Here is a 25,840-nt window from a genome sequence, read left to right as displayed (position 1 = left end):
ACCTCACAGGTCATGAGGTGTGGTATGTACACTGGTGAACATACCACACCTCACAGGTCATGAGGTGTGGTATGTTTACTGGTGAACATAGCACACCTCACAGGTCATGAGGTGTGGTATGTTTGCTAGTGAACATAGCACACCTCACAGGTCATGAGGTGTGGTATGTTCACTGGTGAACATAGCACACCTCACAGGTCATGAGGTGTGGTATGTTCACTGGTGAACATAGCACACCTCACAGGTAATGAGGTGTTGTATGTTCACTGTTGAACATACCACACCTCACAGGTCATGAGGTGTGGTATGTTCACTGGTGAACATACCTCACAGGTCATGAGATGTGGTATGTTCACCAGTGAACAGCTCTGTGTCTGTAAGACACTGCTGTCTCGGGTCCCTGAAATAGAGTCCCACGATTCGTCTAAGATGGTGAGGTCAGAAACTGTACGAATGTTATTATGACGTAAGGGCTACAAGATAGGGCATGTGAGGCCTTAGAAAGCCCTTAGCAGCTCACGAGACACCAGTCATGATCCTATTAAAAGATACTGGAGAATCGTGTAATGGAATTCGACCCACTGGAGAATCGTGTAATGGAATTCGACCCACTGGTGAATCGTGTAATGGAATTCGACCCACTGGAGAATCGTGTAATGGAATTCGACCCACTGGTGAATCGTGTAATGGAATTCGACCCACTGGTGAATCATGTAATGGAATTCGACCCACTGGAGAATCATGTAATGGAATTCGACCCACTGGAGAATCATGTAATGGAATTCGACCCACTGGTGAATCATGTAATGGAATTCGACCCACTGGTGAATCGTGTAATGGAATTCGACCCACTGGTGAATCGTGTAATGGAATTCGACCCACTGGAGAATCATGTAATGGAATTCGACCCACTGGTGAATCGTGTAATGGAATTCGACCCACTGGTGAATCGTGTAATGGAATTCGACCCACTGGTGAATCGTGTAATGGAATTCGACCCACTGGTGAATCGTGTAATGGAATTCGACCCACTGGTGAATCGTGTAATGGAATTCGACCCACTGGAGAATCATGTAATGGAATTCGACCCACTGGAGAATCGTGTAATGGAATTCGACCCACCATCCACAAGAGAGAGGCATGACCAGGTAGAGCATAGCAACACTCACTCATGACTTCACTACATCTTCGCTGAAACTTCAGTCAAACGTGTTTCATGATACTGAAACACGTGGAATAATAGTCATTCTGTAGATCAACAGCAAAACACAGGGAGGTCATGGGTTACAGGGCAAAAAAGGGGATATAGATGTGTTCTGGTTAGATACAGAACGAGTGGACGACAGGTACAGTAACATTGTCCTAGTGAGGTCTATGAGGTTAGTGAGTCACACAGACCACCACAGACCCCCACAGACCACCACAGACCACCACAGGACACCATAGACCACCACAGACCACCACAGACCCCCACAGAACACCACAGACCCCCACAGAACACCACAGACCCCCACAGATCCCCACAGAACACCACAAACCCCCACAGACCCCCACAGACCACCACAGACCCCCACAGACCACCACAGACCACCACAGAACACCACAGACCCCCACAGAACACCACAGAACACCACAAACCCCCACAGACCACCACAGACCACCACAAAACACCACAGACCACCACAGACCACCACAGAACACCACAGACCCCCACAGACCCCCACAGACCACCACAGACCCCCACAGACCCCCACAGACCCCCACAGAACACCACAGACCCTAGGAATACTCACATGTAACGTTGAGCAGGATGGAGTCTGTGAGCGGGTAGGCTGGAAACAGAGGGTTGAAAGCAGTGCAGGTCAGTCGTTGACCATGATGACGTCTGGAGGCTGTCACACTCACCTGTGACGTGCTCATGTTCACCCCGTGTTCCGTCTGGCGAAAGTGAAGGGTAGAGGGTTAGTGAGGTGCTCATGTTCACACTGTGAGGTGAGTGAGGTGCTCATGTTCACACTGTGAGGTGAGTGAGGTGCTCATGTTCACACTGTGAGGTTAGTGAGGTGCTCATGTTCACACTGTGAGGTTAGTGAGGTGCTCATGTTCACACTGTGAGGTTAGTGAGGTGCTCATGTTCACACTGTGAGGTGAGTGAGGTGCTCATGTTCACACTGTGAGGTTAGTGAGGTGCTCATGTTCACACTGTGAGGTTAGTGAGGTGCTCATGTTCACACTGTGAGGTGAGTGAGGTGCTCATGTTCACACTGTGAGGTGAGTGAGGTGCTCATGTTCACACTGTGAGGTTAGTGAGGTGCTCATGTTCACACTGTGAGGTGAGTGAGGTGCTCATGTTCACACTGTGAGGTTAGTGAGGTGCTCATGTTCACACTGTGAGGTTAGCGAGGTGCTCATGTTCACACTGTGAGGTTAGTGAGGCGCTCATGTTCACACTGTGAGGTTAGTGAGGTGCTCATGTTCACACTGTGAGGTTAGCGAGGTGCTCATGTTCACACTGTGAGGTTAGCGAGGCGCTCATGTTCACACTGTGAGGTTAGTGAGGCGCTCATGTTGACACTGTGAGGTTAGCGAGGTGCTCATGTTCACACTGTGAGGTTAGTGAGGTGCTCATGTTCACCCCGTGAGGTTAGTGAGGCGCTCATGTTCACACTGTGAGGTGAGTGAGGTGCTCATGTTCACACTGTGAGGTTAGCGAGGTGCTCATGTTCACACTGTGAGGTTAGCGAGGTGCTCATGTTCACACTGTGAGGTTAGCGAGGTGCTCATGTTCACACTGTGAGGTTAGCGAGGTGCTCATGTTCACACTGTGAGGTTAGCGAGGTGCTCATGTTCACACTGTGAGGTTAGCGAGGTGCTCATGTTCACACTGTGAGGTTAGCGAGGTGCTCATGTTCACACTGTGAGGTTAGTGAGGTGCTCATGTTCACACTGTGAGGTTAGTGAGGTGCTCATGTTCACACTGTGAGGTTAGTGAGGTGCTCATGTTCACACTGTGAGGTTAGTGAGGTGCTCATGTTCACACTGTGAGGTGAGTGAGGTGCTCATGTTCACACTGTGAGGTTAGCGAGGTGCTCATGTTCACACTGTGAGGTGAGTGAGGTGCTCATGTTCACACTGTGAGGTTAGCGAGGTGCTCATGTTCACACTGTGAGGTGAGTGAGGTGCTCATGTGCTCATGTTGCTATATTGGTACAGGGATGAAGTCATGATGTCCAGCAGAGAGAGAGAGAGAGAGAGAGAGAGAGAGAGAGAGAGAGAGAGAGAGAGAGAGAGGCAATCATTAATGTGCAGAAAAATTAATTTGAAAAAAAAATATATTGGAATAGGAGAAGATATGATGACGAGGAAATGACCCAATTAGATTTCCCACGTATTACTCTCTTGTTATGTGGTATACTACACTGGTGATCATACCAACACAGTATACCTCTATGTGGTATACTACACTGGTGATCATACCAACACAGTATACCTCTATGTGGTATACTACACTGGTGATCATACCAACACAGTATACCTCTATGTGGTATACTACACTGGTGATCATACCAACACAGTATACCTCTATGTGGTATACTACACTGGTGACCATACCAACACAGTATACCTCTATGTGGTATACTACACTGGTGACCATATCAACACAGTATACCTCTATATGGTATACTACACTGATGACCAGACCAGCACCAGCCTGCCACCGCCTCTCACACACACCAGCCTGCCACCCTCTCACACACACACCAGCCTGCCACCGTCTCACACACACACCAGCCTGCCACCCTCTCACACACACACCAGCCTGCCACCGTCTCTCACACACACCAGCCTGCCACCCTCTCACACACACACCAGCCTGCCACCGTCTCACACACACACCAGCCTGCCACACTGTCTCACACACCAGCCTGCCACCCTCTCACACACACACCAGCCTGCCACACTGTCTCACACACCAGCCTGCCACCCTCTCACACACACACCAGCCTGCCACCGTCTCTCACACACACCAGCCTGCCACCCTCTCTCACACACACCAGCCTGCCACACTGTCTCTCACACACACCATCCTGCCACCCTCTCACACACACCAGCCTGCCACCGTCTCTCACACACCAGCCTGCCACCGTCTCTCACACACCAGCCTGCCACCCTCTCACACACACCAGCCTGCCACCCTCTCTCACACACACCAGCCTGCCACCCTCTCACACACACCAGCCTGCCACCCTCTCTCACACACACCAGCCTGCCACCGTCTCTCACACACCAGCCTGCCACCCTCTCTCACACACACCAGCCTGCCACCGTCTCTCACACACACCAGCCTGCCACCCTCTCTCACACACACCAGCCTGCCACACTGTCTCACACACCAGCCTGCCACCCTCTCACACACACACCAGCCTGCCACCCTCTCACACACACCAGCCTGCCACACTGTCTCACACACCAGCCTGCCACCCTCTCACACACACACCAGCCTGCCACCCTCTCTCACACACCAGCCTGCCACCGTCTCTCACACACCAGCCTGCCACCGTCTCTCACACACACCAGCCTGCCACCGTCTCTCACACACCAGCCTGCCACCGTCTCTCACACACACCAGCCTGCCACCGTCTCTCACACACACCAGCCTGCCACCCTCTCACACACCAGCCTGCCACCCTCTCACACACACACCAGCCTGCCACCCTCTCTCACACACACCAGCCTGCCACCCTCTCTCACACACACCAGCCTGCCACCCTCTCTCACACACACCAGCCTGCCACACTGTCTCTCACACACACCATCCTGCCACCCTCTCACACACACCAGCCTGCCACCCTGTCTCACACACCAGCCTGCCACACTGTCTCACACACCAGCCTGCCACCGTCTCTCACACACCAGCCTGCCACCCTCACACACACACCAGCCTGCCACACTGTCTCACACACCAGCCTGCCACACTGTCTCACACACCAGCCTGCCACCGTCTCTCACACACACCAGCCTGCCACACTGTCTCACACACCAGCCTGCCACCCTCTCACACACACACCAGCCTGCCACCCTCTCTCACACACACCAGCCTGCCACCCTCTCACACACACCAGCCTGCCACCCTGTCTCACACACCAGCCTGCCACACTGTCTCACACACCAGCCTGCCACCGTCTCTCACACACACCAGCCTGCCACCCTCTCTCACACACACCAGCCTGCCACCCTCTCACACACACCAGCCTGCCACCCTCTCTCACACACACCAGCCTGCCACCGTCTCTCACACACCAGCCTGCCACCCTCTCTCACACACACCAGCCTGCCACCGTCTCTCACACACCAGCCTGCCACCCTCTCTCACACACCAGCCTGCCACCGTCTCTCACACACCAGCCTGCCACCCTCTCACACACACCAGCCTGTCACCGTCTCTCACACACCAGCCTGCCACCCTCTCTCACACACCAGCCTGCCACCGTCTCTCACACACCAGCCTGCTCATTACACGTCTCAGGAGACTGTGAGGTGTTCGTGTTGAGCCGTTGGTCGTCTGGTGAGCCTACAGCTCAGGGCTCACTGATCCTGGACACAGACGATGACACATGTTAGTGAGGACGATGACACATGTTAGTGAGGATGACGACACACATGTTAGTGAGGGTGACACACATGTTAGTGAGGGTGACACACATGTTAGTGAGGGTGACACAGATGTTAGTGACGATGACACATGTTAGTGAGGATGACGACACAGATGTTAGTGAGGGTGACACACATGTTAGTGAGGGTGACACACATGTTAGTGAGGGTGACACACATGTTAGTGAGGGTGACACACATGTTAGTGAGGATGACGACACAGATGTTAGTGAGGGTGACACACATGTTAGTGAGGGTGACACACATGTTAGTGAGGGTGACACAGATGTTAGTGACGATGACACATGTTAGTGAGGATGACGACACACATGTTAGTGAGGGTGACACACATGTTAGTGAGGGTGACACACATGTTAGTGAGGGTGACACACATGTAAGTGAGGGTGACACACATGTTAGTGAGGGTGACACATGTTAGTGAGGGTGACACACATGTTAGTGAGGGTGACACACATGTTAGTGAGGGTGACACATGTTAGTGAGGGTGACACACATGTTAGTGAGGGTGACACAGATGTTAGTGACGATGACACATGTTAGTGAGGATGACGACACACATGTTAGTGAGGGTGACACAGATGTTAGTGAGGGTGACACACATGTTAGTGAGGGTGACACAGATGTTAGTGAGGGTGACACACATGTTAGTGAGGATGACACAGATGTTAGTGAGGGTGACACACATGTTAGTGAGGGTGATGACACACATGTTAGTGAGGGTGACACACATGTTAGTGAGGGTGACACACATGTTAGTGAGGGCCTGGTACCACTGTGCACAGCTTGAGCACACTAGAAGCTTACAAGAGCTTGTGTCTTGCTATTAAGCTTACAAGAGCTTGTGTCTTGCCATCAAGCTTACAAGAGCTTGTGTCTTGCTATTAAGCTTAGAAGGAGAGAGAAACATGATGACATATAGAACTTGTGGCTAAGGTTCAAGGTGCCATGTAGTGTATGGCGTTTTTCGTCCATAAGGGCGATGTCTGCCACTCCAGTCTTGAGCACTATAATGATGACGAAGTGTGGGTTGGTTACTACGTCACAGGACGGTGGAGACCCGTATGTATACAAGATACATGATACAAACATGACGTACGTCATCTCACGCTTCACTACACACCCCCCCCCCTTAATTGGGGGGGTGTGAATACTACCCCTTGATAGACCTGAATATTTACATTTCAGATGTTTAATCTTCACTTCATCTTCATGTATCACATCTTCATACATTTCAGGAAGTATTCTTCTGTATACTTCAGTACTAAGTAACACCTTAGACCAGTATATGCAAATTATCCTACTGTTGTTGCCTGGGAAATTCATTAAATATGCAAATGAGGTTAATTATAAACAGGTATTCATAATATCAGTGTTGTCGAAGTCTCGATATATCGTCACAATGTCTATAATTACCATCTTCACTCGTTAATTTAGTCTGTATGTGTTGATGTTTCAGTAATTAACATTATTATAAAGTGATTAACGCATTAGTATATAAAGGTGACATTTTAATGATGGTAATTATGATAACACAGATGTTGATGGAGGAAGACAGGAGAGTACAAAGGCAGTCACTGTCGTACTCTCGTACTCAGGGAACATGTTCGAACCCCAGGTTGTTCGCCTGTTAGCGAAGATGATAGTTAACCCCCGCCAATTACTGAGGTCTAAACGACCCATTTGCCCTGGGATGGTTCCGCCCTTGAGGCGTTTCTCGGATATGCATAGCACGAAATGCACTGTAGGGCATGATATAGCAGTATAAGGTATAGCACTGTAGGGTATAGCAGGACGAGGTATAGCTATGTGAGTTATAGCATTCGTCTTAGGTTGCGACATATAGACCCTGGCCCTATTACCTTGTTATCTGTGGTAGTTAGTCTGTAAAGGCGACTATCTCATGCTGTTTATAGGATGATCCACCTTGCTTAATGTGTTTATTTTGGTTACTGAGAGGACGCATATAACACTATCTTCACCATCACCAACACTACACAGGAGGAGATCTCCAACACTGGTAGTTACCTCCATCATTGATGGCGGTGATGTCGGTGAACACCGACTGTTGTCTGATGTGTGAGGGAGAGAGAGAGAGAGAGAGAGAGAGAGAGAGAGAGAGAGAGAGAGAGAGAGAGAGAGAGAGAGAGAGAGAGAGAGAGAGAGAGAGAGGAGAGAGAGAGAGAGAGAGAGGAGAGAGAGGGAGAGAGAGAGAGGGAGGAGGAGGTGGTCGTGTGGAGGGAGTTAATGTATCTTGCAGAACTGAAAGTGTTTCGTGGCCACAAGAATGGCACTAGGGAGTAGGTGAAGGTCCACAGGGAGAGGAGGAGGGAGAGGAGAGGAGGAGGGAGAGGAGGGAGAAGGCCTCTCTCTCACACGACCTGTCCCCAGTAGTGGAGTTCATCATCGTCATCTTCCTCCACTAAGATGAATACGTCATCTCGTAGCTACGAACATGTCCAGCAGATGAGGACCGAAAAACTGGCGAACATATTGGCAACGCTGTCTCGTGCAGGGGCGTAGCAGCAGGGGGCGTGCGTCCCCAGGGGGCGCAGCAGGGGGGGCGTGCGTCCCCAGGGGCAGCACCCTGCGCCGCCACCACGCCCAGGGCGGCGCCTGTCCGCAGGGCGTGAAGAGAAACGTAGAGCATTGGGCCAGCGTGACGCCCTGGTGGGTGAGTGGAGGGGCACACACACACACACACAGCGCCCTCACACGCCGGGGCCTTGCCTCCCTCACTTGCTGTGTGGGAGCTGCTGGCTGGCTGGCTGGTTGGCTGGTTGGTTGGCTGGCTGGCTGGTTGACTACCTGGCTGGCTGGCTGGTTGGCTGGCTGGTTGACTACCTGGCTGGCTGGCTGGTTGGTTGGCTGGCTGGTTGGCTGGCTGGCTGGCTGGTTGGCTGGCTGGTTGGTTGGCTGGGTGGTTGGCTGGCTGGTTGGTTGGCTGGCTGGTTGGCTGGCTGGCTGGCTGGTTGGTTGACTGGTTGGTTGACTGGTTGGCTGGCTGGTTGGCTGGCTGGCTGGTTGGCTGGTGGCTGGAGCAGCGACACAGACGGCCTTTTGTACACACAGTCATGACCCCAGTAAAGGTTTTCGTCAACAAAAATGACTCCAATTGTTACCTTTCAGGAGTAATTAAATAATTTTTCAAGTCAATCCAAGTGTAAGATAAACCCCTTGTCTCCAGCTTACACCAGACACCCATCTGTCGACCAGCTGGGGTGGCTGTGAGCCCGCCGCCCGCGCCGGGATTCGAACATGAGCCCGCTGAATCACACAGCTTTTTCATCCCTTGTGGTACGACCAGAGTCGACCATTTCTTCTTGTTTTATCCCAGGGACGATCTACGTCCCACAGACAATGTAATGGCAGGGACACCACACAGTAAAACCGGGATCATCCCATGTCCCATAGAATGATGGGGAGGAGGAGGTGGGCTCCTTTGAATGGGTTCTTCCCATTACCTCTGCCACTGGTAATGGGTTTGTGCCATTGTCTCCCGTTCTTGGTCAGCCAAACCATCACTTCTCTACTGCTCCATCCCCTCCTCACCCCCACCTCCTCCCTCACCAACTGGTTGTTATAACCACAACACCATCGACCTAGGGTCTCCGTGCCTCATAACCTGGTTGTTATAACCACACCAGAAGCCCCTGGTTATAACCACAACACCATCGACCTCAGGGTCTCCTGCCTCATAGTGTGGTTGTTACAACCACATCGCCACCATCTTGGTTGTGTCAGCAGTTATGTGGCACCTCGTCTGACCTATCTTGACAGAAGGCATTGATCATGTAACAAGGAAACTAATGTTCCATTATCAGAGGGCAATAACACCTACACTTGACGTGATGTACGATACTCATAGAAAATGGAAAATCCTTCTGGCTGACCCTGGCTGTGACCTGTGATGACCCCGGCTGTGACCTGTGGTGACTCTGGTTGTGATCTGTGGTGACCCTGGCTGTGACCTGTGGTGACCCTGGCTGTGATCTGTGGTGACCCTGGCTGTGACCTGTGGTGACTCTGGTTGTGACCTGTGGTGACCCTGGCTGTGACCTGTGATGACCCCGGCTGTGACCTGTGGTGACCCTGGTTGTGACCTGTGGTGACTCTGGCTGTGACCTGTGGTGACCCTGGCTGTGACCTGTGGTGATCCTGGTTGTGACTTGTATTATCTTTTGTTTTACCTCCAGCAGATAACCTGGTCATAGACCATCAGGTCTTGTGTTATCTGTCCTTCCCATGTACTGTCCTCCAGCAGATAATCTGGTCATAGACCATCAGGTCTTGTGTTATCTGTCCTTCCCATGTACTGTCCACCAGCAGATAACCTGGTCATAGACCATCAGGTCTTGTGTTATCTGTCCTTCCCATGTACTGTCCTCCAGCAGATAACCTGGTCATAGACCATCAGGTCTTGTGTTATCTGTCCTTCCCATGTACTGTCCTCCAGCAGATAACCTGGTCATAGACCATCAGGTCTTGTGTTATCTGTCCTTCCCATGTACTGTCCTCCAGCAGATAACCTGGTCATAGACCATCAGGTCTTGTGTTATCTGTCCTTCCCATGTACTACACGTCTCATTCCCTGTCTCACACTCGCTGCATTCTTCTATCGTTGTATTTCTTTCAGTCTTCCATCCGTCCATTTTCTTCTATCCCTTCATTCCTCCACCTGATCCACCACAACATTACTGTACTCAGACGTTTGATAGCTCTTCTCACATTACAGTGGCCACTGTATCACTCCACCTGTGTATCTTGCCATCCCTTCTGTATCTTTATCACGTCCCCTCATTTCTCCCTCACGCCTCACTCCTCCCTCACGCCTCATTCCTCCCTCACGCCTCATTCCTCCCTCACGCCTCACTCCACCCACGATTCTCTCCCCTTGCCGTTTTCTTTCCCTCACACATCCCTTCAAACGTTGTTCCTTTTGTTTTCTTCTCTCCCTGATTCTCTTCTCCCCGTTTCTCCCCTTCGTCCTCCTCCTCCTCCTCCTCCCCTTCCTTCCCTCCCTCGCCCTCTTCTTCTCCCTCTGGCCCGGCCTAGAGTGACGTCTCACTTGCAGTGGTCAGTAATATTGCAGAGGCCCAGGTGTGACCGAGTGCAATATTGCACACACTGACCTGCAACATTACCCATCCTGACCTCTGACCCTTGGTAATATGGCAGAGTCTGGCAACGACCATTGAGGTCAGGTCAGGAGCCAGGTCATCTTACTCAAGGGTCAGACGTTACGTTACGACTCCCAGGGGTCGTACTATCGTGTTCAAGGGTCGTACTATCGTGTTCAAGGGTCGTACCTATCGTGTTCAAGGGTCGTACGTCGTGTTCAAGGGTTGTACGTCGTGGTCAAGGGTCGTACTATCGTGTTCAAGGGTCGTACCATCGTGTTCAAGGGTCGTGCTATCGTGTTCAAGGGTCGTACCGTCGTGTTCAAGGGTCGTAACGTCGTGCTGAAGGGTCGTACCGTTGTCTGAATGGGTCGTCTTGAGGCTAGAGGTCATGAAGTCGTGCTCAAGGGTCGTCGTGTGTCGTGGTCAGGGGTCGTGGGAGAGAGGGTACAGAGGCTGTCTTCCCCACAGACACTAAACTGTCTGTACGAAATGGGAACAACAGATGCACCAGACGTCTGTCTGTCTGTCTGTCTGTCTGTCTGTCTGTCTGTCTGTCTGTCTCTCTCTCTCTCTCTCTGTCTCTCTCTCTCTCTGTCTGTCTGTCTCTCTGTCTGTCTCTCTGTCTGTCTGTCTGTCTGTCTGTCTGTCTGTCTGTCTGTCTGTCTGTCTGTCTGTCTCTCTGTCTCTGTCTGTCTCTCTCTGTCTCTCTGTCTGTCTGTCTCTCTGTCTGTCTGTCTGTCTCTCTATCTGTCTGTCTCTCTGTCTCTCTGTCTGTCTGTCTCTCTATCTGTCTGTCTCTCTGTCTGTCTGTCTGTCTGTCTGTCTGTCTGTCTGTCTGTCTGTCTGTTCAACAAGACAGCACGACACACGACCACAACCATGAGAAGGACAGGTTAGGGGTGAGGTAACAAGTTACTAAGACAAAATCCGGATATAGAAACAGAGGAAACAGCTATGGTCAAACATGTCTTAACTTGGCCACATGATGGTGGAATAAAGACGATTGAAAAGATAAAATGTTGTTATAATGTGTGAGTCAAATACGAACTGGTTCCAGGAATAAGGACTCAAGGATGATAAGGTGAAGCAAGAAAACCACTTTACAAAAAGCAAGGCACTTGGGAGTGAACGATAATAAAAGAAATGAAGTTAAAAGCTGGAGGCACAACAGGGAAAGTGGTACGAAAAAATACGAAGAAATATGAAAAGTACGTCGGAATGAGAGCCAATTCATAGTGATATAATTTTATTATATAGACAGAACTTTGTATATATATATATATATATATATATATATATATATATATATATATATATATATATATATATATATATATATATATATATATACGATGGGCAGCTTAGGGTAAATGGAACGGGTCTTCAGCGGTAACTAAACAAAACTTTATCCCAGAAATTCTTGGAGCCACGAAATTTTCTCCATCATCAGAGAAAGTTGGTCTGGGGTTAGATAAAGACATGTGAAGATACCCGCCCTTGTCTTGCCCCTGCTACAACCTTCCCCTTGTTATCTTTTATCAAGGCTGACCCTTAGGGGCTCGCCAGGTGATAACACTACCCTTAGATGTTGGTAAGGGCAACAATGCTCCGTCGCCAGGGGTAACACACACACTCTCTCAACACTTACTAACTCAAACTTTATCTTGCTCTTTGTGTATCTTATAATGTTTCCAAACTTACGCTTTAGAAGCATCATTAGTGAATGTATTATTTTGTAGTCTATCTACAATATATATATATATATATATATATATATATATATATATATATATATATATATATATATATATATATATATATTATCCCTGGGGATAGGGGAGAAACAATACTTCCCACGTATTCCCTGCGTGTCGTAGAAGGCGACTAAAAGGGGAGGGAGCGGGTGGCTGGAAATCCTCCCCTTCTTGTTTTTTTTTTTAATTTTCCAAAAGAAGGAACAGAGAAGGGGGTCAGGTGAGGATATTCCCTCTAAGGCCCAGTTCTCTGTTCTTAACGCTACCTCGCTAACGCGGGAAATGGCGAATAGTATGAAAGAAAAAAAAAAAAAAAATATATATATATATATATATATATATATATATATATATATATATATATATATATATATATATATATATATATATCTTTTGTTCTAATGTAAAGTATACGTAATTCATTTTCTCCTGGTATACATATATATATACATATACGTATTTACTCATGCTTTTACAAGCCTCGCTGACATTGTGTTAAACCTTTCAAGTTTGTAGATGTGTTGTTTATTTATTTTGGAAGAGTTATTGTGTAGTTTGCAGCACACGTCCAGCAGTGTGGCTGGCGCGTGTATCTGGTGAACATTAGGAGACTGACAAGCTTTTGTGAGATGAGGACACATTCCCTCACAACTCAGCTCCACGCCTCATTATATTTACGTTACTTCAATATACGTTATCATTCCACCTTTGTGTAAATAATTCAGGTTGACGAAGAGCCTGAAATTGATTTTCTTCGCGACTCATCATTAAACGTTTCCTACAATATATTATCTTTAACATAGTTACCCCCCACACTCCGTGTTCATAGTTACCACCCACACTCCGTGTTCATAGTTACCACCCACACTCCGTGTTCATAGTTACCACCCACACTCCGTGTTCATAGTTACCACCCACACTCCGTGTTCATAGTTACCACCCACACTCCGTGTTCATAGTTACCACCCACACTCCGTGTTCATAGTTACCACCCACACTCCGTGTTCATAGTTACCACCCACACTCCGTGTTCATAGTTACCACCCACACTCCGTTTTCATCGCCTCTATCGTTACATTATCTTCGTATTTAGTCACCTTATTCCTCTCTTCTCCATCTCTCGTCCTTCTCGGTCATTAATCTTCCTCCAAAATCTTATCTTTGGTAACTTTCCCCATGTATCTTCTTTCTTCCAATCTTGTCATCTCTCTCTCTCTCTCACACTCTCCCTATGTAACCCACACTATCTCCTGCTCTCACTCCTCGACTCTCGTCTTCTCTTTCACTTTTCTTCCATAGGTCGAGACGAGACTTACCCCCCCCCACACACACCCTCAACTATCTTTAGAGAGAGAGAGAGAGAGAGAGAGAGAGAGAGAGAGAGAGAGAGAGAGAGAGAGAGAGAGAGAGAGAGAGTGAGAGATTAAGCGAAAACAAAGGTGTCTGTTGTCCATAATGTTGGGATTAAAGTCATAAAGTGCTGAGAAGTGTGTCACTTACATAAGTGAGGGAAATCATGTTAGAACTGTTGGCTGTTAAGTGTGACATCTGTTAGTGTGTGGAGTGACAGGAGCAGTGTTGAACAGTATGGGAAATGGTACTACAAACAGTACCTGGTAACATGTTATAGGCAGATACCACAAGGGTTATGGAGTGACACGCCTGGTGATCATGGTTTTGTGTTGTTACCACAAGGTACTGGAATAGTACCAGGTACACAAGAGGCAGTACAAGTACCAGGAAGCCTGGTAATCATGGTTGTGTGTTGTTACCACAAGGTGCTGGAGTAGTACTAGGTACACAAGAGGCAGTACAAGTACCAGAAAGCCTGGTAATCATGGTTGTGTGTTGTTACCACAAGGTGCTGGAGTAGTACCAGGTACACAAGAGGCAGTACAAGTACCAGTAAGGCTGTGTTGTGCCATCATGTGTGGAATGATCCGTGTCTCTGCCAGGGAAACAGTGCCAGAAATAGCGAGATCAGGTGAAGTAATGCTGCCACCAGTTTACCATCGGCAGAGAAAAATGATCTCATAAATTGTGGTATTATGTGAGGCAGTGGTGGCAGGGATGGTAGAAATCTGGGCGGAAACAGTGCCAAGTGGTGGTATAAGGATGGGAACAGTGCCAAGTGGTGGTATAAGGATGGGAACAGTGCCAAGGTGGTGGTATAAGGATGGGAACAGTGCCAAGGTGGCTGTATAAGGATGGGAACAGTGCCAATGTGGTGGTATAAGGATGGGAACAGTGCCAAGGTGGCTGTATAAGGATGGGAACAGTGCCAAGGTGGCTGTATAAGGATGGGAACAGTGCCAAGTGGCGGTATAAGGATGGGAACAGTGCCAAGTGGTGGTATAAGGATGGGAACAGTGCCAATGTGGTGGTATAAGGATGGGAACAGTGCCAAGTGGTGGTATAAGGATGGGAACAGTGCCAAGTGGTGGTATATGGATGGGAACAGTGCCAAGTGGCGGTATAAGGATGGGAACAGTGCCAAGGTGGTGGTATATGGATGGGAACAGTGCCAAGGTGGCTGTATAAGGATGGGAACAGTGCTAAGGTGGCGGTATAAGGATGGGAACAGTGCCAAGTGGTGGTATAAGGATGGGAACAGTGCCAAGTGGTGGTATAAGGATGGGAACAGTGCCAAGGTGGCTGTATAAGGATGGGAACAGTGCCAAGGTGGCTGTATAAGGATGGGAACAGTGCCAAGGTGGCGGTATAAGGATGGGAACAGTGCCAAGGTGGTGGTATAAGGATGGGAACAGTGCCAAGGTGGCGGTATAAGGATGGGAACAGTGCCAAGGTGGCGGTATAAGGATGAGAACAGTGTCAAGGTGGCGGTATAAGGATGGGAACAGTGTCAAGTGGCGGTATAAGGATGGGAACAGTGCCAAGTGGTGGTATAAGGATGGGAAGAGTGCCAAGTGGCGGTATAAGGATGGGAACAGTGCCAAGGTGGCGGTATAAGGATGGGAACAGTGCCAAGTGGTGGTATAAGGATGGGAAGAGTGTCAAGTGGCGGTATAAGGATGGGAACAGTGCCAAGTGGTGGTATAAGGATGGGAAGAGTGCCAAGTGGCGGTATAAGGATGGGAACAGTGCCAAAGTGGCGGTATAAGGATGGGAACAGTGCCAAGTGGCGGTATAAGGATGGGAACAGTGCCAAGTGGCGGTATAAGGATGGGAACAGTGCCAAGTGGCGGTATAAGGATGGGAACAGTGCCAAGGTGGTGGTATAAGGATGGGAACAGTGCCAAGTGGCGGTATATGGATGGGAACAGTGCCAATGTGGCGGTATAAGGATGGGAACAGTGCCAAGTGGCGGTATATGGATGGGAACAGTGCCAAGGTGCGGTATAAGGATGGGAACAGTGCCTGGGTAGGTGGTGGTGGGATTAGGTTAGCTACAAGTGTGGGAACAGTGCCAGTCATGGAGGATCAGTAGTGCCACATGTGTCGATATCAGGCGCAAGGAACAGTGCTATATGAAGCGTGAGGATCATGGCAGGGTAAGTGGCACTGTAGATGGGAACAGTGCCAGGGTTAGTGGCATCAGCAGTGGCGCCACTGACCAGCACTGTGGGCCAGGAGGTGTGTCATGCAGGGAGGTAATAGTGTTGGTAATGGTGTCAGTGATCACTTACCAGGACGATAACAACTTCGACCGAAAATAATGTTGAAAATGTTGTCATCATTAGGGAAGACTCTTACTAAAAATAACATTAATAATGACAAGGGAAATATCTGGCCAAGATATGTCGAAGGATGCAAAAATGTTGGGCAAAAATGGCAGAAATACGAGTGAAGTTTGAGAGAGTATGGAAGTTTGTGTTGTGAGTTTGAAGTAGAAGTGGACGAACTACGTGTCACAAGAAGGAAGAATGTTAACTATGGTAATGACAAGGTAAACATGGTTGTTACACATGGCAGCGGTGAGGTAGTGTTAGAAAGGTGAGGCACACCGGCTGGAATATGTGTCCAGGCCGACCTGGAATATGTAGAGTACCTGGAATATGTGTCCAGGACGGCCTGGAATATGTAGAGTACCTGGAATATGTGTCCAGAACGGCCTGGAATATGTAGAGTACCTGGAATATGTGTCCAGGACGGCCTGGAATATGTAGAGTACCTGGAATATGTGTCTAGGACGGCCTGGAATATGTAGAGTACCTGGAATATTACCGACAGTTCCAGGAATGTGGCAGGGTGAGCGGGGAAAGAAAATATAGCCTGGGTCCAGAGAAAATGGCCTCTGGTGATGATACTTACAAGCCTCAAAGGAATACAAGAAAGCAAGTTTGGTAAAGTGAATATAAAATGTGTTTTAACAAGTTGTTAACTGATGGAAATAAACATAATGTACTTACATCAGCCAAGATGGGGGCGAAGGATGCGATGTTGCCAAGCGTCCAGGTAATGTTAGGGTGTGGACGAGACCCAGCCACGACGCAGGAGATCTCGTACACCCTGCCAACCCTGAGGGCCTTCGGGGGCGACTCCAGCTTCGTCAGGAGGGGGCGCACTATTGGGGGGGAAGAGAGAGGAAAAGACTAGAGTAATCGGTCGTTCTTAGGCTGAGGCAGTGACGAGGTGGTGGACTGTGAGGTTACACTGTCGTCAGCTGTGTCGTGGCAGTGATGAGATGGGCCAGGGTTGTGAGGCAGTGCTAAAAACACCTGAACACTGATGATCTCGGTCTGGTGTGAGCGAGGCCGACGCTTGTGTGGTCATTACCGACGGTGTTTAACGTGGGAGGAAATGGTAACAGTTGAAGGTGACGTGGGAGGGAGGGAAGGTTCAGTTGGTGGCGGGTGGGAGTGTGGGACCAGGTGTGGCCCAGCCTGTGGGGGAACTCACTCATCTACACTTGCTTGTGTAGTGATGATGGGGGTGATGGTGATGATGGTGATGGTGATGATGGTGATGGTGATGATGGGGAAGAAAGAGATCCTTCGTAAGACAGACGAAGTGAAGAACATCATGAAGAGAATGATATTATCATCGTGAGAGAAGAACCAATAAAGAAATGATGATGAGGAAAGTGGAAAGAAGAGAAGGTGGATGTGTGGGGTGGACCAGCCTCTCCCATGGTCCAGGTCTCCCCACAGATCTGTGCCACATCTCCCCACAGATCTGTGCCATGTCTTCCCACAGATCTGTGCCAGGTCTCCCCACAGATCTGTGCCACGTCTCCCCACAGATCTGTGCCACGTCTCCCCACAGATCTGTGCCACGTCTCCCCACAGATCTGTGCCACGTCTCCCCACAGATCTGTGCCACGTCTCCCCATAGATCTGTGCCACGTCTCCCCACAGATCTGTGCCAGATCTCCCCACAGATCTGTGCCAGGTCTCCCCACAGATCTGCACCAGATCTCCCCACAGATCTGTGCCACGTCTCCCCACAGATCTGTGCCACGTCTCCCCACAGATCTGTGCCACGTCTCCCCACAGATCTGTGCCACGTCTCCCCACAGATCTGTGCCACGTCTCCCCATAGATCTGTGCCACGTCTCCCCACAGATCTGTGCCAGATTTTCTCAACCATCAGACTGAAATCGAAGCACATCGGAACATTTTCAAGAACTTTTGAATAAAGATGACTGTGTCACATGCATGATGTAGACTCCCTCGATATGAAGGTGTGTTATTCATAGTGTAGAAGCTCTGGGGGATGAAGGTTATACATGTTGTACCAGGCCCACCTACAGTCGCCATGCCGCTCTGTACCCTCCCCCGTGACCCATGTCATACACCAATTTCTCGGGTGATTAACCTGCTTAACCACACTTGCTTCTGCACTGGCCAAACATATATATATATATATGATATAGCGGGATCGAACTGGAGTGGTGTTGACCCTGGGAGCCAGAGCGCCACCTGTCACAATCAATTAAAGTCTTGATCATCAGAGAAACAAAATAAGGCAACGTATTTTCCCCATCATGAAAATAATAGAGCGCCAGCAATCCGGTAAACAATTAGCTAATCCAGTCTGAGCTGTAAACCAGATCCAAACCCATGACACATAGACTCCAGCCAGGCGCCCTCACATGTAAACCTCAGGTTACAATGACAACATTTATGATGATCTTGCTACCATGTGCTGCTGGGGGGGGGATAATATAGTCCCATGATCTGTGGTAGATGGGGGATAACGTTTCCATAGTCAGTGGTGAAGGGGGGAGGGGAAGGGGGGGGGGTTGATGGTGGAGGGGGGGGGGGTGCAGGAAGTAACCCACATATCCCCTCCTGGACCCCCCTCCCCCCCCCCCCCCAACCCACACCTCCACCCCAGCTTTGACCAAAACAACCAAATCAAACAAATAATAATAATAATAATAATAGTAGGATCAGACAACACAACTGGATTTCGCGTGAATGAAAACAAAGACATTTTTTGACGGTTTATTTCAAACGTTGCAATGGGTTTAATTTCCATACGAGTAATTAACTTTATTGTGATGTGTTTTAATCTGTGTGTTTACTGTAGAAGTGGCTTAATGACTTCTGATATAAAGACTGAGGGATAATCTGTAGGTATACAAAATTATCCATGACACCAGGATCGCCTGTATTATGTATTAAAGGTTTTCATATTTCGACAAATGAGTTAATCTATATTTTTCTATGTTGATATGAATGTATTGTCGCAATGCTGGCAGAGGAGGCCATTTGGGCAGCATAATGACCCACAGGTTGAAGATATGCTGTCAGCATCAGAGAGAGAGAGAGAGAGAGAGAGAGAGAGAGAGAGAGAGAGAGAGAGAGAGAGAGAGAGAGAGAGAGAATAGGGAATGAGGATAAAAGGAAGATGGTGGCAAGTGTGACCCAGGAAGAAGTAATGGCACTGTTTGATTCATCCTTGACTGGTCATGCTGCTATGCAACCATATTGTGAGTCTAACAATGTTACTTCACTGTTACATAATGTGGATCTCTCTTACTGGGGTTAAATATTGCCCAAATGACTTTCCAACATTGTTAGACACAAGTAATGTTGTCAGCTGAGTTTTGACCTTGGATTACGTCAGAAAACAACTCCTACAGGCTTGTAAACATATGAGTGGATGATACACTAGAGAAATCCTTCACGTCCACAACTGGTGTTTTCTAACAACCCCTCGACCATTACCATTGGTTTTCAGAGGAAGGATATCATGACGTCATACTACTCAAGCCAATAAGGAAAAAGTTATTGAAGATATTCATACATCCGTGACGTCACACAGAGTCATCGTGTAAGAACCAATTAAAGATTTGCTGGTGTTTTACGTCACACATTTCTAGCCAATGGGTGTCGAGAAATGGCTGCAGATAACTGATAAATGATAAATAACATTGTGTTATGGCACTCATTAATGTGATATAACTTGAAGTTTAGACCACAATAAGGACCTTAACTCTAGCCTGAGTGTTTACTGTGTACACAATTGTGGAACATTAGCCATTGTTATAGTTAGATGAGTTTAGATAACAAGTTAATTGGGTAGATTACTTGTTAGATCCCACGCCTGCCACACACACACACACACACACACACACACACACACACAACTTTGTTAAGGAAGTCAGCAGAAGGAGGGAGGGAAGTGTGTGGGGGGGGGTCAACTTGGGGACCTGGTGAAACTGGTAGGTCAAGTGTCTGTCTGTCTGTCTGTCTGGGCGTCTGTCGTCTGTTATGTGAGAAATGACATAGTCTGTCTGTCTGTCTGGGCGTCTGTCGTCTGTTATGTGAGAAATGACATAGTCTGTCTGTCTGTCTGGGCGTCTGTCGTCTGTTATGTGAGAAATGACATAGTCTGTCTGTCTGTCTGGGCGTCTGTCGTCTGTTATGTGAGAAATGACATAGTCTGTCTGTCTGTCTGGGCGTCTGTCGTCTGTTATGTGAGAAATGACATAGTCTGTCTGTCTGTCTGGGCGTCTGTCGTCTGTTATGTGAGAAATGACATAGTCTGTCTGTCTGTCTGGGCGTCTGTCGTCTGTTATGTGAGAAATGACATAGATTTCACTGGCAGAGAGGAGACTGTCATCAAGAATGGGTACAGAACTTTGAGATGTTTCACTGTATCGATAAACTAAGTTGCCAGATGAAGTGATGTAGAACATGGGATGTATGTACCCAGGTTCCGCTCAGTCCTTCATCTGGGTAGCAACACCTGGCCAGTGTTGCGACCGTAGCTAGTGTTGCTTGTAGAGTACAACAAGCAGTGTTGAGGGTCAGCTAACCCCGTCCTACCTAAGGTCACGAGGGGTGACCACGCCCCCGTCTGTATCTATAAGGTCAGGTCATGTGAACGCCCCGGCCCCCTCCTTCATCATCATCTCACACAACGAACCCATACATATATTTCCACATATTTCCCAGCTCCAGTGTGGCTCGTGTGGGTTATATATACAAGGTGACTACATCATGTCATGTACAATGTCAGTCATGTCACTGGCTCGTGAGGGCTATATATACAAGCTGAGTACATCATGTCATGTACAATGTCAGTCATGTCACTGGCTCGTGTGGGCTATATATACAAGCTGAGTACATCATGTCATGTACAATGTCAGTCATGTCACTGGCTCGTGAGGGCTATATATACAAGCTGAGTACATCATGTCATGTACAATGTCAGTCATGTCACTGGCTCGTGTGGGCTATATATACAAGCTGAGTACATCATGTCATGTACAATGTCAGTCATGTCTTCCGTGAACATGAAGTGTTTACACTTACATGGCTATATCTGTCGTATAGGGCCAGTGTCATGGGTTATATAGTGTTCCACTTTCATATATGTTCTCGTGAATGTAGTTTATGATAGCCAGTGTTAGATAAGGCTGTGTTCACGAACTGTACAGTCAAAAATATAATTCTTATTAACATTACAGGACGAAGGAAGACAAGAACATGAGGGCAAAATCGAGCCAGGACCGTCACACCAGTACCCAGGTACGTCACACCAGTACCCTAGTACGTCACATCAGTACCCAGGTACGTCACATCAGTACCCTAGTACGTCACACCAGTACCCTAGTACGTCACATCAGTAACCAGGTACGTCACACCAGTACCCAGGTACGTCACACCAGTACCCTAGTACGTCACATCAGTACCCAGGTACGTCACACCAGTACCCTAGTACGTCACACCAGTACCCAGGTACGTCACACCATGTCATCATACAGTAGGGGGTGTGGCTGGGGGATGTCCCTGGCACCGTCTACTGTAGGATCTATGATGTATTTACTGTATCATAAGGAGAAGACGGTCGAAGGCAAGTGTATGAATGTATAACCAAACTAAAAATGTGATACAGGAATGTGAATTGGTATATACTGAAGCGCACAGACAGACAGACAGACAGACACAATCAAATCAACACACACACACACACACACACACACACCCACACACACACACACACACACACACACACACACACACACACACCCACACACACACACACACACACACACACACACACACACACACACCCTGGTGTTACAGGTCGGGTGATGTGAGAGAAAGAATCACTTGTGGTTATTTCACCAGAGGCTGGGTGCAGACAGTGATATGTGGGAGGAAATGAATCGAACTTTGAGAGATCTCTAACCAATCCCCGCATGTCCTGATGGTCGAAGATCGTAATCAATATGGATAGTCTGACCGTCTCTGTTAACTTTCACTGTGAACTATTTACCTGTAGACATATTGGTTCAGGGAATTGGATCCTTTACTTGTCTTTCTCACATTTGTATATGTCTATCTTTCTTTCTTATGTCTATCTTTCTTTCTTATGTCTATCTTTCTTTCTTATGTCTAACTTTCTTTCTTATGTCTATCTTTCTTTCTTATGTCTATCTTTCTTTCTTATGTCTATCTTTCTTATGTCTATCTTTCTTTCTTATGTCTATCTTTCTTTCTTATGTCTATCTTTCTTTCTTATGTCTATCTTTCTTTCTTATGTCTATCTTTCTTTCTTATGTCTATCTTTCTTTCTTATGTCTATCTTTCTTTCTTATGTCTATCTTTCTTTCTTATGTCTATCTTTCTTTCTTATGTCTATCTTTCTTTCTTATGTCTATCTTTCTTTCTTATGTCTATCTTTCTTTCTTATGTCTATCTTTCTTTCTTATGTCTATCTTTCTTTCTTATGTCTATCTTTCTTTCTTATGTCTATCTTTCTTTCTTATGTCTATCTTTCTTTCTTATGTCTATCTTTCTTTCTTATGTCTATCTTTCTTTCTTATGTCTATCTTTCTTTCTTATTCTGATTACCAGTTGATTCTTCCTAGTCCTTGTCTATTTATCTACCTGGAAGATGGTGGTACTGGCAAGTAGACTCGTGGCCCGCGTTTTCAGCTTCTACACAAGTGGTCGGGTTCGAATCTCGGCGTCGGGGGATACTGTATGACGTGTTGGCAGGGTGTTGGCCCTCCCTGCCCAGCCAGGGTGCTGGTCCTGCCTGCCTCCCTGCCCAGCCAGGGTGTTGGCCCTCCCTGCCTCTCTGCCCAGCCAGGGTGCAGGCCCCCCTGCCTCCCTGCCCAGCCAGGGTGCAGGCCCCCCTGCCTCCCTGCCCAGCCAGGGTGTTGGCCCTGCCTGCCCAGCCTCCTCCCTGCCACAACCCCACAGTCTTCACTTGGTTATGTTGTAGTTCCTTGGTCACATCCCGTACCACACAGAAGGTCAGGTTCCCCCCCCCCCACGTAGCCACTTCACTGGAGAGCCATCTGGCAGCTGGTGTGTACACAGCAACAGCTGGTGGCCACACTGACGACAATGTTTACATACAACAGCTGGGACGAAATCTGTCCCGTGCGAGATACGTATACATGATCCTGTGTAGCGCGGTGTGTATACATATGTGTCACACTCGGGTGTTAACTGGAAGAGAGAGAGAGAGAGAGAGAGAGAGAGAGAGAGAGAGAGAGAGAGAGAGAGAGAGAGAGAGAGAGAGAGAGAGAGAGAGAGTTCTGACGAACTCCATACACAGTGGGTGGAGTGTACCACACAGGGTGGAGTGTACCACACAGTGGGTCGAGTGTACCATAGTGGGTGGAGTGTACCACACAGGGTGGAGTGTACCACAGTGGGTGGAGTGTACCACACAGGGTGGAGTGTACCACAAAGTGGGTGGAGTGTACCACAGTGTGTACCACACAGTGGGTCGAGTGTACCACAGTGGTTGGAGTGTACCACAGTGGGTGGAGTGTCCCACACAGGGTAAAGTGTACCACACAGCGGGTGGAGTGTACCACACAGGGTGGAGTGTACCACACAGGGTGGAGTGTACCACAGTAGGCAGGGACCATGGCCACATTTCACCACACTTGGCGTCTCACATTTTCTCTCATCGTTACTCATGAGGTGACTCCAGCAATTTGTCTGCCTTCCAAAGTTTCCCTGATACATGAACTCCAATCCCCAGGGTCCGCTTCAGGGCCTTCAGGGTCCGCTTCAGGTCCTCCAGGGTCCACTTCAGGTCCTCCAGGGTCCGCTTCAGGTCCCCCAGGGTCCGCTTCAGGTCCTCCAGGGTCCGCTTCAGGTCCTCCAGGGTCCGCTTCAGGTCCTCCAGGGTCCGCTTCAGGTCCTCCAGGGTCCATTTCAGGTCCTCCAGCCCCCGGGGTCCGCTTCAGGTCCTCCAGGGTCCACTTCAGGTCCTCCAGGGTCCACTTCAGGTCCTCCAGGGTCAACTTTAGGTCCTCCAGCCCCCAGGGTCCACTTCAGGTCCTCCAGCCCCCGGGGTCCGCTTCAGGTCCTCCAGGGTCCGCTTCAGGTCCTCCAGGGTCCGCTTCAGGTCCTCCAGGGTCCGCTTCAGGTCCTCCAGGGTCCGCTTCAGGTCCTCCAGGGTCCACCTCAGGTCCTCCAGTCCCCAAGGGTCCACTTCAGGTCCTCCAGTCGTCACGTGGGGTCCTCCCCGTCTGCAGGGCTCGTCTCTAACCCCCCGTCTTGTGCGCTTCACTAACCCCCCCCCCCCGTCTGCAGGGCTCGTCTCTAACCCCCCGTCTGCAGGGCGCGTCTCTAACCCCCCCGGTCTGCAGGACGCGTCTCTAACCCCCCCGGTCTGCAGGGCGCGTCTCTAACCCCCCCGGTCTGCAGGGCGCGTCTCTAACCCCCCGTCTGCAGGGCGCGTCTCTAACCCCCCGTCTGCAGGGCGCGTCTCTAACCCCCCCGGTCTGCAGGACGCGTCTCTAACCCCCCGTCTGCAGGGCGCGTCTCTAACCCCCCCGGTCTGCAGGGCTCGTCTCTAACCCCCCGTCTGCAGGGCGCGTCTCTAACCCCCCGTCTGCAGGGCGCGTCTCTAACCCCCCCGGTCTGCAGGGCGCGTCTCTAACCCCCCGTCTGCAGGGCGCGTCTCTAACCCCCCCGGTCTGCAGGACGCGTCTCTAACCCCCCGTCTGCAGGGCGCGTCTCTAACCCCCCCGGTCTGCAGGGCTCGTCTCTAACCCCCCCGGTCTGCAGGACGCGTCTCTAACCCCCCCGGTCTGCAGGGCGCGTCTCTAACCCCCCCGGTCTGCAGGGCGCGTCTCTAACCCCCCGGTGTGCAGGGCGCGTCTCTAACCCCCCGTCTCGTGCGCTTCACTTCCGTCATTTCCTCATTTGGCCTCACATTCCTGCGTCACGCCTTAATGTCTACGATTCTTGTGTCATTTTTACCCGATATCGCCTAAGTCGCACACCTGCCGATGTGGCCTCAGTCGCACACCTGCCGATATCGCCTCAGTCGCACACCTGCCGATATCGCCTCAGTCGCACACCTCCCGATGTGGCCTCAGTCGCACACCTCCCGATATCGCCTCAGTCGCACACCTCCCGATATCGCCTCAGTCGCACACCTGCCGATATCGCCTCAGTCGCACACGTGCCGATATCGCCTCAGTCGCAAACCTGCCGATATCAAAGCCTTCCTCGTGGCTGCTTTTAATTTCATATTGCCAGGAAGACGACGTGCGTTTAATCCCATCACGCGTCACGTCGCGTCGGACGAGGTCAATTTCTTTTTCTTATGTTATTTTTCATCATTTATGAGTCATTATGTATCTGGAGGATCGGTCTGTCTTGCCCCACACACACACACACACACACACACACACACACACACACACACACACACACACATACACATACATACACACACATACACACACACACATACACACACACACACACACACACACACACACACACACACACACACACACATACATACATACACATACACACACACACACACACACACACATACACACACACACACACACACACACACACACACACACATACACACACACACACA

General features: G+C 49.3%; 1 protein-coding gene across 1 annotated transcript in view; it reads right to left on the bottom strand.

The window, feature by feature from the left end:
* The window catches only part of LOC139762943 (uncharacterized), an 89,010-nt gene that overhangs the window by 41,107 nt on the left and 22,063 nt on the right, over positions 1 to 25,840 (bottom strand). The window contains exons 5-6 of the mRNA XM_071688266.1: positions 16,918 to 17,072; positions 1,794 to 1,938 (exon numbers count right to left, since the gene is read on the bottom strand). Coding sequence (XP_071544367.1) covers positions 1,794 to 1,938; positions 16,918 to 17,072 — 300 coding nt within the window. The remainder of the gene's footprint in view (positions 1 to 1,793; positions 1,939 to 16,917; positions 17,073 to 25,840) is intronic.

The sequence above is a fragment of the Panulirus ornatus genome, chromosome 45 (assembly GCF_036320965.1).
Source record: "Panulirus ornatus isolate Po-2019 chromosome 45, ASM3632096v1, whole genome shotgun sequence".
Taxonomy (NCBI): Eukaryota; Metazoa; Arthropoda; class Malacostraca; order Decapoda; family Palinuridae; genus Panulirus; species Panulirus ornatus.
The sequence above is the reverse complement of the archived record's forward strand: the minus strand, read 5'-3'. Positions and strand labels throughout refer to the sequence as shown.